This window comes from Mauremys mutica, chromosome 2 (genome assembly GCF_020497125.1).
Source record: "Mauremys mutica isolate MM-2020 ecotype Southern chromosome 2, ASM2049712v1, whole genome shotgun sequence".
NCBI lineage: Eukaryota > Metazoa > Chordata > Testudines > Geoemydidae > Mauremys > Mauremys mutica.
This window is the reverse complement of record NC_059073.1, coordinates 119696759-119710558: the sequence shown is the minus strand read 5'-3', so window position 1 is coordinate 119710558 and position 13800 is coordinate 119696759. Positions and strand designations below refer to the sequence as shown.

Below are 13800 nucleotides of genomic sequence, written 5' to 3'. Positions count from 1 at the left end.
AAATAATCAGTTATAATCTTAGAGTGCAAAACTGAGTTCAGTGGAGGTCAGCATTTCCCCAGTCAAGGAGCTAATGCCAGAGTCATATCATCCACTGAATGTTCGCACTGGAGATCAGTTGGATAATCTTATTGGTATGTATTGGAAATAATCCTGGACCAAGGATAGCTCTGTAAAGACACCCCTTTCTGAACAGCATCCTCACAACAGAGGATGTAAATCCTCCGGCTCACATCTGCTGGCACCAGCCCTGTCTGGCACAATTCACTCTGCTCTTGGCTTGAACTAAGGACATGTCACTTTCACCAAAGTCAAACATCTGTTTTCTTTGCATCTAGTCTTCACTGGTCTCAAAGACCTGATGCAGTAAAATATATTCTGCGTTAAACCCTTGCCATCTACAGTTTATTAGGTACTCATTTAATTATTGCTGCCTGAAGATCTCAATCTCACTGGCAGAGAGAGAGAAAGAGAGAGAGAGAGAGAGAGAGAGAGAGAGAGAGAGAGAGAAACATAGGAATTGCTGTCATCCTGGTGGTGTTAAGGCCCCCCTGGCCTTAAAAATCTATGAATTGACATAGTATGTGTTTAGAGAGACAAGGTGGGTGAGGTAATATATTTTATTGGACCAACTTCTATCGGGCCAATAAAAGCTGTTACCTCACCCACCTTGTCTATTATCCTGGGACCAATGTGGCTACGATACTGCAAACAACAATAGTACATGTTTGTGAAATAACTGGGTTAAAAGGACAAGAGAAGAGATAAATGGCCATCAGCATACTCTGGTGACTTCGCATCACCAGAGCAGCACAAAGCAGCCATAAACCAGGCTAGACCTATACTTCTCCACCTTTCATGCCAGTTATTTTGTAAAAACTACATCAAACTCGTTGTCATGTCTTCATCGCTGGCATTCAGCTGCTGTCTAGCAAAAGATGGACCTGAAGCAAAACACAAAATCTGAAGATCTCCAAAATTTAGGAAGTGAATGGCTGCTTTTGCATTGCCATAGCAGTGCCAAGTATCCAGAGAATACTGCTGAATTTAGTCCATGCAGCACAAAGCAGTCGCTCTCTGCTCGAGACAGCCAAGGACAAAAATAATTAAAAGCTGGATTTAAGACTGAGGTGTTTTGGCAGCGCAGTTTGGAGAAACAGCTGCAAGTAATGGAACTGCTACATGGAAAACAAAGCTGGGGAGGAATAGACAGACACAGAGATCTTGTCTACACACAGACTTGCACTGGTTTAGTTAAACTGGGGCAAACTCCTGTGTGGACCCTCTTATTTCAGTTTAAGTTAAACCTGTTTCTAATTTGCATATGCTAATCTGAAATAAAAGCTGGTTAAACCAAGATAAGTGTGTCTATAGGCCTGTTGTACCAGTTTAACTAAATCTATATTTTTAAAAAAAAAATCATGCCTTAAATTAAGCTGGTGCAACTTTGTATGTAGACAAATTTGAGGACCTGATCATAATTTTATTGCAAAAAGCCTGAAAATCACTGTAAATCCGAGCTCCCTAGTTTTCTGGGCAGAGCACCCTTTCTGCCCAGATCTCTTCCAAACTTTTATTTTCCCTGTATTCCCTTTGGGTTGGGCTTTTCTCAGTGACTGGCAATTTACTCAATACAAGGGGAAAATCACCATCATGATGAAGGGTTCAATTGTTTCCCCATTCTCGTTTATTCCCAGTGTCGGATTCCCTCTATTATTCTTCCTGGGTCCACTTTTCCTGCCCCCGCCCACTCGCTTACTTTCCAGAATGGTGCTGGCCATTTCTAAAATGGCAGGCACAATCTCCCCAGCACCTAGTGGTCCTGGTTTGGAATTTCACCTCCCATTTTAAAACTTTCAGCTTGAGCAAAACATCCAAATGAGCAGTGATTGAAACGGGCTTGTAGGATATAAAATATCACTATTCTCTATATACAAACCAAACCACCAATACTGCAAATATGGCCTCATTTTCTCCCCTCTGCCCTATCCATGCACGGTGCCTGCCTGCACTTTAATTCACTCCCACCCATGTTCTTCATTCCTAACATCCATGATTCCTCAATTAAACCACACATTTAGAAAACAACATTTTTCAAAGTGACTGAATATTGGGCAATACCCAAATGAGAGACAATTGTGGAAGTTAAGAAACATTGTACACTTCATTTGGTTTTAAATTAGGAGCCCATCAATACAGTTTTCAGCAGTTTATTACACCTGTAGGACTTCAATGTTCGATATCACTTTCACCCAAGTTCCAGCTGTGTTTCACTAAAGGAAAAGGACAGCAAATGGAGCACAGCAGTGGAAAAAGTTGGGGCCTCCAGATTTAAATGAAAAAATGAAAGCACATGACACAGGTACATGGAACAACCAACATGTCCATGGACAAAGAGCCAAGTGTTTGAGAGGAGTCAGGGGAAGAGAAGGAAAATCAACCCATGCAACTTCTCACAGAGAAATCAGTGTTTGTGTTAGGAAAGTTCCATAATCCAGAACTATTTTTAAAAAAATCAACACATCTTATAACAGAAAAAGTTTTAAGATCCCTCACAGCCCATGTCAGGATAATGTGTGAGAAGAGAAGGTATTTCCACTGAGCTGCTAGAACTAAAGAGAAGAAGAGGAAAAGGTACAAACTATGCCTGGAATTGTATTAGACAACATTTGAGGGCTATTTAATTTTTTTTTTAAAATAAATGCTTAAAATCACTGTCCCCCTTTTGTCTTGAGCCAACTGTCTTGATCATGGAGAGGCAATAAAGCAGCAGAAGAAATATTGGTGCATTTCAGAAATGTCAGCTGATTCCTTTAATTCTCAATGGACAGCCTCTCAATATCTGAAATGTGCCCCTAAAACTAGCCCTTTAAATATTAGATATTAAGAAATTACTTGTCTGGATTAGGTATATACCCACTTCATGCAATATTAAAATGATGCCCACTGTGTTTCTCAGAAAGGGAGTGATAATGCACTTGAGAGCCTACAATCTGGTATCAATTAAACTAACTTGCAGAGTACCACTGGGGCCAGCCAGAGAAATTTTAAAGGGCTCACCTGACCATAATTCCAGCTTCTGGATTTTATATTGTTGATGTCTCCATGGAAAACAACACCAAGGTCATTCAGGACATACTCTTCCCTTTCCTTCTTGTCATCCAGAAACACAGAATCCTCTGCATCAGAATTTACACACAATAGCCATTAATACAGCCACTTTGTTTTTATAGTCGACATATTTTAAAGCTACTGTATTCTAGTCATCTTACGTGAAAAGTGTCTTTTGTTCACCAGGCCTAACGTTATTTCTTCCAACACAATAGAAATAATAACAATAATAATTATAGCAATCACAGTTAGAAATAAGACATACGACTTAAAAGTATGTAAGATGAAAAATGCTGACAACTCCTGACTGTTTTCAGCAGGATCTGTAAAGCATGATTAAAATGTCACATTTTATCAACCATTTTATGATTACTGTGCATCACTAATTTAAAAGGCTGAGCGCCATGACGCACTTCTACAAAACAGATCAAACACCAACAATTTCAAACTCATTAATGTTAATGGAAAATAGCTCAGTGTCGAGCGAGTTAAAGAAAAATCTGTACTGACTTAAAAAATGATTATAGTATTTGGACTGCAGGTTTTCCCTCATATTAGCTAAAGGGTTTGGATTCTTTTCCTGTAAATATGGGCGTTATTGTACATTTGGCCAGGAAATACTTACCTTTCCAAGATGAAAACAAGTTGAAGAGTACTTTGTCAAAAATGTTTTAAGAAATCTTTTCTAAATTGATCTCATGTCAATCAAGAGAAGATAAACCCTGAGCCTGCAAACACTCTCTCACAGGTTTAAAACACATGAACAATTCCATTGAAGTCAATGGGACCCTCACATGCTTAAAGGCAAACACTGGCAGATCAGCAGAGTAAATTGACTTAGTTCTGTTGACTTCAGTGGAGTTACCACACACCACCTGAGGATCTGCCTCACATGTGTAAAGGCTTGCAAGATGGGAGGCTTAGAGATATAATGTAAAAAGCCTCTCAAGGCTGCCCAGGGAGGGGAAGGTTTTGGGGGGACAGAAAGTGATCCAGACACTGAAATTTCTGGATGGTGGCAGTGTTACCAGATCTAAGCTAGTAATTAAGCTTAGAAGTATCCATGCAGGTCCCCACATCTGTACCCTAAAGTTCGGAGTGAGGGAGCAACCTTGACATCTTCACTACTATTTTTAGCATGCTAGCTAGATTAAAGCTAGCAAATTGTGCCTACCTGAGCTGCAAATCACACCTTTGAATGGCATGTAAACATACCCTAACAGACCTGGGTCTTTTAGCTCAGGTAGCAGAGGATCACAGTTTTTGGATTCCAAGGTTACTAACATAGATTTAAAAGTTCAAGACAGATCTTCAGATGGCATAAACTGAAACAGTTCCATTGTTTTATATGAGCTGAGACTCTGACCCTAAGGAAGTAGATTGTCAAGTGAGTTTTTCAATTTCTGATTCCTGGCTCTGAACAACTCCTGCATAGCACTTTGCCAATAATGTTGCAAACTTCACAGATCATAAGGTTTCTATAGCCTATTTTATTGGTGTTGATTTGTATAATTTGCAGATTGAGCTACTGTATATATTTACTCACTGACCTTTGCGTTTTATTAAAATACCTTTGTAGAAAATGGGTGGAGCGAGAATATTTAAGGGAATGAAAATTGCATTTTCTTCTATCTTTACTGATAATTTCACCCGTTCAGTAGAGACAGCCTATGATTTCATGACAGCAGATATTTCCTTTCACAGAATAAAAATAGCCGTTAATCTTGTGGCTATCAATCCGACTGTCTTTGTTATTTGAAGATTATGTAATCGTTGCAAAAATCTGATGAAGATTGGTTAAATCCTTTGTCATTCTGTTTTTGTTTTAAATATTTGTATTTTATTAAACCAAAAAAAGAGAGAAAATGATCTCTGCTTTCACTGAAAAGTGGAAATAAGTCCTAGAAACCAACTGCTTTGATTTTTGACAGCTTTCAATACCACTGGCACTGTTGAGAAGAAAACATGAGACATTTGTGAACTACTTTGATTCTAAGCACTCTGCAGGTAGTACAAATCCAAAATTATCCTGTGCTAATGGAGCTACAGATGCGATGAACAGGAGGATCCCATTAATTCTACTAATTACGTTTTACCTTGGAAATAAATAAAATTCTAGCAATGCTAGAAAAAAAGTACTACGTTTAATTGCCTGTATTTTACCTGTATGAAGATTAGTAAGAGTGAAATACACTTGGTCTGAATGAAGTAATGCAGCTAACGGGGTCATAGGTTGGCTCCTTTGTGAGATCAAGCAAGGGAAGTCCACAGGAAGGCCTTCCCGCCTTGCCCTCCTAATACATGGGCCACAGTAGCATACCCTGTATCCTCTTGAGCACAGGAAATGCCCTCTGCTAACACTTCCTGAGAGAATCTAGTCTCTCCCAAGAGGGCAGGGAGGAGGTGGGAGTCATATCCCCTATGCAGCAGACTGCAGACCCACTGCACAAGTGAGAGCCTAGGCTGCCTCCCTTTAATGGGCACATCAACAAGCACTCTCCATGAGCACTGGGGAGCTCGAGCACTGTTGTGCCTCCCTGTAACCAAATGGCCCCCAGGACTTCTACTGTCACAGTATAACTCTGTGTCTCTCCTAAAGCCACAACAGGGCTCAGAGTAAGCAAGGGTTAGTATGTGTGCCTGCAACATGTACCCAACACATGGCCAAGTGCAGTGCACCTCCCCATCCCCCAGGGCTGCTACTCTAGCCTATGAGCTGGATTAGCAATCAAAACCCATCTACACCACTGGGGCAGTAGATTAGGGACTTTGGGTGAATTTCACCTTTCTGAAATCGATGACACTTAAGGTATGTCTACACTACATGTCACCACTACTGAGGTGTATAGCTACACTTCAGGGAATGGCTCTGGGGGGGGAAGGGAGGCAGTGGGGAAAGGCTCTGGCTGTGGGGAAATGCCTGCGTCTTTTCCCCACTGCCGGGGAGGAGGCAGTGGGGAGGAAGCAGGAGACTACAGGAAGCAGGAGACTAAAAATAGCAGTGTACACATGGGGGGCACTGCTTGGTCACAGAGAGAGCAGTGTAGGGTATACACTAGGGCTGTCAAATGATTAAAAAAATTAATTGTGATTAATCACACGATTAAAAAAAATTAATCATGCAATTAATCGCGCTGTTAAACAATAGAATACCATTTATTTTAAATGTTTTTGGATGTTTACTACATTTTCAAATATATTACTTTCTATTACAACACAGAATACAAAGTGCATAGGGCTCACTTCATATTTATTTTTTATTACAAATATTTGCACTGTAAAAAACAAAAACATTGTATTTTTCAGTTCACCTCAGACAAGTACTGTAGTGCAATCTCTTTATCATGAAAGTTGAACTTACAAATGTAGAATTATGTAAAAAAAAACCTGCATTCAAAAATAAAACAATGTAAAACTTTAGAGACTACAAATCCACTCAGTCCTACTTGCTTCTTGTTTACAATGTCATCTAAAAGTGAGAACAGGCGTTCGCATGGCACTGTTGTAGTTGGCATTGCAAGATATTTATGTGCCAGATGCGCTAAAGATTCATATGTCCCTTCATGCTTCAACCACCATTCCAGAGGACAAGCTTCCATGCTGATGATGGGTTCTGCTTGATAATAATCCAAAGCAGTGTGGACTGACGCATGTTCATTTTCATCATCTGAGTCAGATGCCACCAGCAGAAGGTTGATTTTCTTTTTTTGGTGGTTCGGGTTCTGTAGTTTCCTTATCAGAGTGTTGTTCTTTTAAGACCGCTGAAAGCATGCTCCACACCTTGTCCCATTTTTTTTAACAAGCGTCATCAGCATGGAAGCATGTCCTCTGGAATGGTGGCCGAAGCAGGAAGTGGGATACAAATGTTTAGCATATCTGGCATGCAATGCCAGCTACAAAAATTGCATACGAACCCCTCTTTTCACTTTCAGGTGACGTAAATAAGAAGCAGGCAGCAGTATCTCTGTCAATGTAAACAAACTTGTTTGTCTTAGCAATAGGCAGAATAAGTAGGACTGAGTGGACTTGTAGGCTCTAAAGTTTGACACTGTTTTGTTTTTGAGTGCAGTTCTGTAGCCAAAAAAAATCTGCATTTGTAAGTTACACTTTCACGATAAAGAGATTGCACTTCAGTACTTGTATGAGGTGAACTGAAAAATACTATTTCTCTTGTTTATCAGTTTTACAGGGCATATATTTGTAATAAAAAATAATAATGTAAAGTGAGCACCGCACACTTTGTATTCTGTATTGTAATGGAAATCAATATTGAAAATGTAGAAAAACATCCACAAATATTTAATAAATTTCAATTGGTGTTCTATTACAACAATGGCAATTAATTGACAGCCCTAGTATATACCTTAAGGTTCTGGCATGTCTTTAATCTACTTGCCTAAGTAGTGCTTTACTGTCTACACTGCTATTTAGATCCGTGCTGGGGGGGGCATGCACAGTATGTACTTGACATGCTGCTGCAAGGAGTGTGCAGGATAGACATAACCATAGTAGTTCAAATCTGACCAGGGGCGGCTCTACCTTTTTGGCCGCCCCAAGCAGTCATGCGCGGGAGGCGCCCCGGAGCTGCGGGAGCAGTGGACCTCCCGCGGGCATGACTGCGGAGGGTCCGCTGGTCGCGCGGCTCGGCTGGACCTCCCGCAGCTGCGGACGGTTCGCAGGTCCGGCGGTTCCGCTTGAGCTGCCGCAGGCATGCCTGCGGGATGTCCAGCCGAGCCGCGGGACGAGCGCCCCCTCCGCAGTCATGCCTGCGGCAGGTCCGGTCCTCCCGGGGCTCCGGTGGACCTCCCGCAGGCATGACTGCGTCAGGTCTGCCGGCCCAGCCTGCCGCCCCCCCGGGAAAGGGCCACCCCACGCGCGTGCTTGCCGCGCTGGGGTCTGGAGCCGGCCCTGAATCTGACCCACAAATGCAAATCTAGGGGAAATTTCCTATGACACAAAGTTGGATTCACAATAGTTTATTTGAGCAGTTCAGGGCCATCCATTTATACCTCATCCTCAAATTATATATGGTATATTCAAGGATGAGCAGAAGAAATTTGTAATTAGAGCAGCAAAAATGTGTATAACCCCAACAGCTTAAATATACTGCTCAGTTAGCAAAAGGCTGTAATGAGTGTACTCCATTGTGTAAGTATGGCCCAGATCGGTGATACTCAGCTGAGGCTTGCGAGTCGCAAGTAGCTCTTTAATGCGGCTCCTACAGCTTTTTGCACCACATGATATTAAAACCCTGTGTGAGTTAATTATTAACCAATCTAAGTTATTAACCAATCAGGGTGCTTTTATTATGTTGTTAACCAATTGTAGTTGATAAAATAATAATACTTGGTTAGTCATTTTGCTGTGAGAATAATATTATAGAGAGAGTTTATATATATAGATACACATACATACATACACAGAGACAGAGAAAATGAAACAATGAATTCACACTACTGTGGCTCTATTGGGTAATGTGATTGCTAATTTGGCTCTTGAACCACTGAGGTCTGAGTATCATTTGCCTAGATCCTTTGTTCCTAGATGTACACATTTACATTTAGCCAGATTTAAGAACATATTATTTTCTTACACCCAGCGTAGATTGTTCTGCATCAGTGACCTGTCCTCTTCATTATTAATCACTCCCTGAATGCTGATGACAGCTTCCTGGGTGCTGGCTGGTGAGTCTTGCCCACATGTTCAGGGTTTAACTGATCATCATATTTGGGGTCGGGAAGGAATTTTCCTCCAAGGAAGATTGGCAGAGGCCCTGGAGGTTTTTCGCCTTCCTCTGCAGCGTGGGGCACAGGTCACTTGCTGGAGGATTCTCTGCACCTTGAGGTCTTTAAACCACGATTTGAGGACTTCAATAACTCAGAGATAGGTTAGAGGTTTGTTACAGGAGTGGGTGGGTGAGATTCTGTGGCCTGCGTTGTGCAGGAGGTCAGACTAGATGACCATAATGGTACCTTCTGACCTTAAGTCTATGAATCTATGAATCTATGAGCACTTCATTGCAGTTTGCAGCATCTCCTACTGGTTTCCTCCACTGATCTATTTTTATCTGATTTTTGTCTCTTTGGTCATATTCAACAGGTGTACATAGCATGATAGCAGTGAGTTCCTATAGGGTTGGATAAGCATGTGACATGAAATGGTTGTTCATTCGTCATGAGGATCTGCTCGAGGACTCGAGTTCTTAGGAGGATTTTGCACTGGTTTGGCTCAGGATGACTGGGGGATGGCTGTCATCTTGGCCAACACATGGGGCATTGAACCAGAGATGTCCAGAACTAAAAGCACAAGCAGCTACAACTTATGCTAAAGCTCCCTAGCTGGGGCTGTAACAGACTCATATCATCTACAAATCAGGCATGGAGGGGATCTGTTAACATCCACTCAGCAGTGAGTTATATTTGCATGGCTACATCTGGCTGTGACTCCGCCCACTTTTCTTCTGGCTGTGCACCTAGTTTCTTCATGGAGCATCTTCTTACTGTGCAGTTTTAAGGAACAAAACTCTACAGTGTTTTTCAGTACAGTTCATGGTGCTGTAGCATCCTGTCCTAGCCACGGGCGGATTTACCATAAAACACACAGTGCTCTGGCACAGGACCCCCCAACAACAGCGGGGCCCCCAGGGCTGGGGACTCGGGCAGCTCAGCACCAGCTCCTGAGTGTGGGGGGGGCTGCTCCACGGGATGGGGGCTGCAGGGACAGAAGCTGTGGGGGGCAGGAGAGCAGGGAGGGAGGCTCACCCGCAGCCTCAGGGGAGCAGGTGGGAGGTGCGGGTGGTGGGAGCACTGCGAACACTGGCCAGAGGACTCAGGAGCACAGGGCAGTGGTGCAGCTGGCTGGAGAGAAGCGGCGCTTTGAAAGGGAAACTGCCACTTCTCTCCAGCTGCGTGGCTGCCCCTGCTCCTCCTGAGTCCTCCAGCCTGTACTTGCAGGGCAGGATTCAGAAAGGGGACAGGACTTTAGGGGCTGCAGCCCAGGATGCCAGGGCCCACTTATCCCTGGGCCACAGCCCCTAAAGCCTTTGTGTTCCAGCCCTGCCTGGCTGGGGGAGGGAGGCAGCTCTGAGAATCGCAGCCAATGGGAGCTGCAGGGGGAGGTGCCTGTGGGGCAAGCACAGGGCCACATGGAGCCACCTGAACTCCTCGCACCTGCATCCCACACACCAAATGGGAGCTGCCCCACATAAGCGCTCCACACTCCAACCCCCTGCTGCAGCCCTGAGCCCCCTCCCACACACTAACTCCTGGCCAGACCCCTCCATCCCCAGCCTGTTCCTGCACCCTAACATCCTCCCAGATCCTGCACCCCCACCCCACTCCTGCCCCCTAACTCCCTCCCAGACCCTGCACTCCCAGCCCCAGCCCGCTCCTGCACCCTAACTCCCTCCCAGACCCTGCACCCCAACCCTGAGCCCCCTCCCGCACCATAACTTCCTCCCAGACCCTGCACTCCCAGCCCCAGCCCACTCCTGCACCCTAACTCCCTCCCAGACCCTGCACCCCAACCCTGAGCCCCCTCCCGCACCATAACTTCCTCCCAGACCCTGCACTCCCAGCCCCAGCCCACTCCTGCCCCCTAACTTCCTCCCAGACCCTGCACCCCAACCCTGAGCCCCCTCCCGCACCATAACTCCTACCCAGACCCTGCACTCCCAGCCCCAGCCCACTCCTGCACCCTAACTCCCTCCCAGACCCTGCACCCCAACCCTGAGCCACCTCCCACACCATAACTCCCACCCAGATCTTGCACCCCCACCCCACTCCTGCACCCTAACTCCCTCCCAGACCCCGCATCCCCTGCCCTGAGCCCCAGGAGGAGAATGCAGGGGAAAAAAAAGAAAAACAGGGGGCAGGGGGATAAGAGAGAATGCTCCCCCCCATTGGAGGGGCAAAAATGAAGCCGAGCACAGGGCCCCACTAACTCTAAATTCACCACTGGTCCTAGCTCCTTCTCCTCCCTCCTTTTTAGTCCTAATTCCACTTAAGTAATGTCACTTCACTCAGGATTAATCATGCATCTTCCTAAACAATATATAAACTAATCATTGCCTATGTTCTCTTGGACCAGAGGCAGGTAATGAACTTGGGCCAAATCACTCCATGTACAAAACAAAGTGCTGCAGAGTACTCTATTAATAATGCCAAACATTTATCACAAAGTACGATGCTCGTTATTTGAGACTAAAGAAACTTATATAAATATTATGGGAAAGAGATTATATTTACCAAGAAGGAAGAGTTCCAGGACAGCATTAAAGCATTAGCTATACCAAAAGTTTGAAGCCATTCTAGATTCTGGATCTGTCTATATTTCAAGTTTTATCACGTTAAGGCATAGTGCTCCTAAACTGTTTTGAAAGGGTGCTGATCGGAACTTGCAACTTATTTGTACTCGCTTCTGAAATGCCTTGAACATAGAATTCACTTTGTAAAATGCATATGTGAGCATAAATTCTGATTTTATATGCACAAATGGAATACTGGGTTTTAAACATTTAGTTCTTTGCACCCTGAACCAATGCCCACTGAAATCAGTGGAAAGACTAATTGAATCATTGAATCAGACACACAGAGTGATCAAGCAGCTAACCAAAAGTTAAAGTAAAGCCACCAGCTACTGCCCACTCAAACTAGAAAATAACCAACCACAAGTTAAAAAAATAAGAAGACAAGCCCAGACAATAACCCCCTCCATCACAAACTTTATCACACCCCTGCCTCCCCAAAAGCCTGGGGAAACAGATGGGCCTTGCCGCAGAAGTATGAACATCTGAGTATTGCACACCCCTCACCTGGGCACCAGGGATTAAAGAGTATGTAGGTGTCAGTCTCTGGGTTTCTCTTTGTCCGGAGGATGCCATAGGGAGTCAGGACAGCGACATAGAGGCGGAATTTCCCCACAATGCACGTCGGAGCAGACATGATGGACAGCCTAATGGAACTGTCCTCCTTCCAGGTAATCTTGGCTCCCCATGTCCCGCTTTGCAGTTCTTCAACCAAAGGGATTGGAATGTAAGTGCCTTTGTTTTGCTGTGGATAACGACCTACAGTAATGGAAAGAGAGGAGGATCCTTCTGTGAATGTATCCAACAGCTTTGTAAATGCCTCAATTTAAGTTTCTCATCATTTCCTCGTGCTTCCCCCTCCCCGCCGTGTGTTTGCTGCATCCACTAGTTGTCTCCTCTTCAATTTATATGGGACTGTCTTTGTTATATGCTTGTCCAGCCCTTAGCACAGCAGGGGCCTGGCCTATAGGCATTGCTGCCATAGGAATAACAGGTAACGCCATAGCTCAGTATTGTTTAGCTATTGCATCACACTTCTCCTGAACTCCACACTGATCCTTGCCCTAAAACATCGTAAGTCAGCTCTTATGCAGATGACTGGGAAGCAAACGCACAGGGACGGATAAGTCTAATAATAGGAGAGTGAAAATATAGCATCTATGTACTTTGAAGTGGAGTATGCAGGGCATGTAACTGTTTTTCCTTTCCGATTATTTTTATAATGCTGACGTAGAGATAGTCCCAGATCTGAACATCCCTACATTTTGGGATAACATAAATCCAGCTCTGGAGCTGAACTTTATAACACAGCCCAGCCTCTGAGTTTCTACTGTGCTTCCATCTGATGGATTGTGCAGGACCACGTACATAGCCATTTTTGCCCTAAAGTCCAGGGATGGTCATGCAGCAACCCAGATACCTTACATATTCTGTTTATTGGGGCATGCAACAGAAGTAAGAGTCCTACTAAAGAAAAAGGAATTAGAAAGAAAAAACAAAAATCAATAGCAAACATAGGAAGCTGAAGTGCAGGACATCTTAAAAAGGCCATTAAAAATTAAGGTGTAGAGGGATAGGAGATGACAGTTTTGTGGCTACTAACAATTTGGATCTGAATGTAGGATTGCCCTTTAAACTGGTGCTGGATTTGATCCTTCTTCCTTTTACAGTGGGTATTTTGCTCCCACTTTTGATGTATAGTAATTGTATAAACCAACAGCAGCAGATGACAGCAGAGCCAATCAACTAGCTTAACCTAGACACTTGAAACCCACATACATGTACTGATTTTGAAAATACCTTTCTTATTCTTTTGTAGGAGGTTGGTATTAATACTCGAGTGCGCATTAGACTTAGGAACCAATTCTGCCTTCCTGTATACACCAATGTGGTACCATATAGAAGCTGAACAGGATCCACAATAAGGGAGGTGAGAATTCCAACAGCACAGAAGCCACATGGGGCCTTTTGTAAGCCATCTTTGTCCCCAGTTCCCTGTACTCCAACGAGAAACTGCAGAACTGGAATTAATCTGCAATCTGGACACCATCAAATTAGGCCTGAATAAAGACTGGGAGTGGATGGGTCGCTACAAGAACTAAAAAAAACCCTAATTTCCCCATGCTAATTTGCCCCTACTGTTATTTACACCTTCTTGTTAACTGTTTGAAATGAGCCACCCTGATTACGACTACAAAAGTGATTTTTCATCCTGTTGATAATAGCCCACTTTAATTAATTTGTCTCGACCCCCACACTGGGTAAGGCAACTCCCATCTTTTCATGTACTGCTATATATATCTTCCTATTGTATTTTCCATTCCATGCATCTGATGAAGTGGGTTTTAGCCCACGAAAGCTTATGCCCAAATAAATTTGTTAGT

General features: G+C 43.8%; 1 protein-coding gene across 2 annotated transcripts in view; it reads right to left on the bottom strand.

The window, feature by feature from the left end:
• Nucleotides 1-13800, bottom strand: part of F13A1 (coagulation factor XIII A chain) — an 86931-nt gene that overhangs the window by 39198 nt on the left and 33933 nt on the right. For both annotated transcript variants that reach the window (XM_045007774.1, XM_045007775.1), the window contains exons 4-5: nt 11924-12175; nt 3061-3179 (exon numbers count right to left, since the gene is read on the bottom strand). In XM_045007774.1, coding sequence (XP_044863709.1) covers nt 3061-3179; nt 11924-12175 — 371 coding nt within the window. The remainder of the gene's footprint in view (nt 1-3060; nt 3180-11923; nt 12176-13800) is intronic.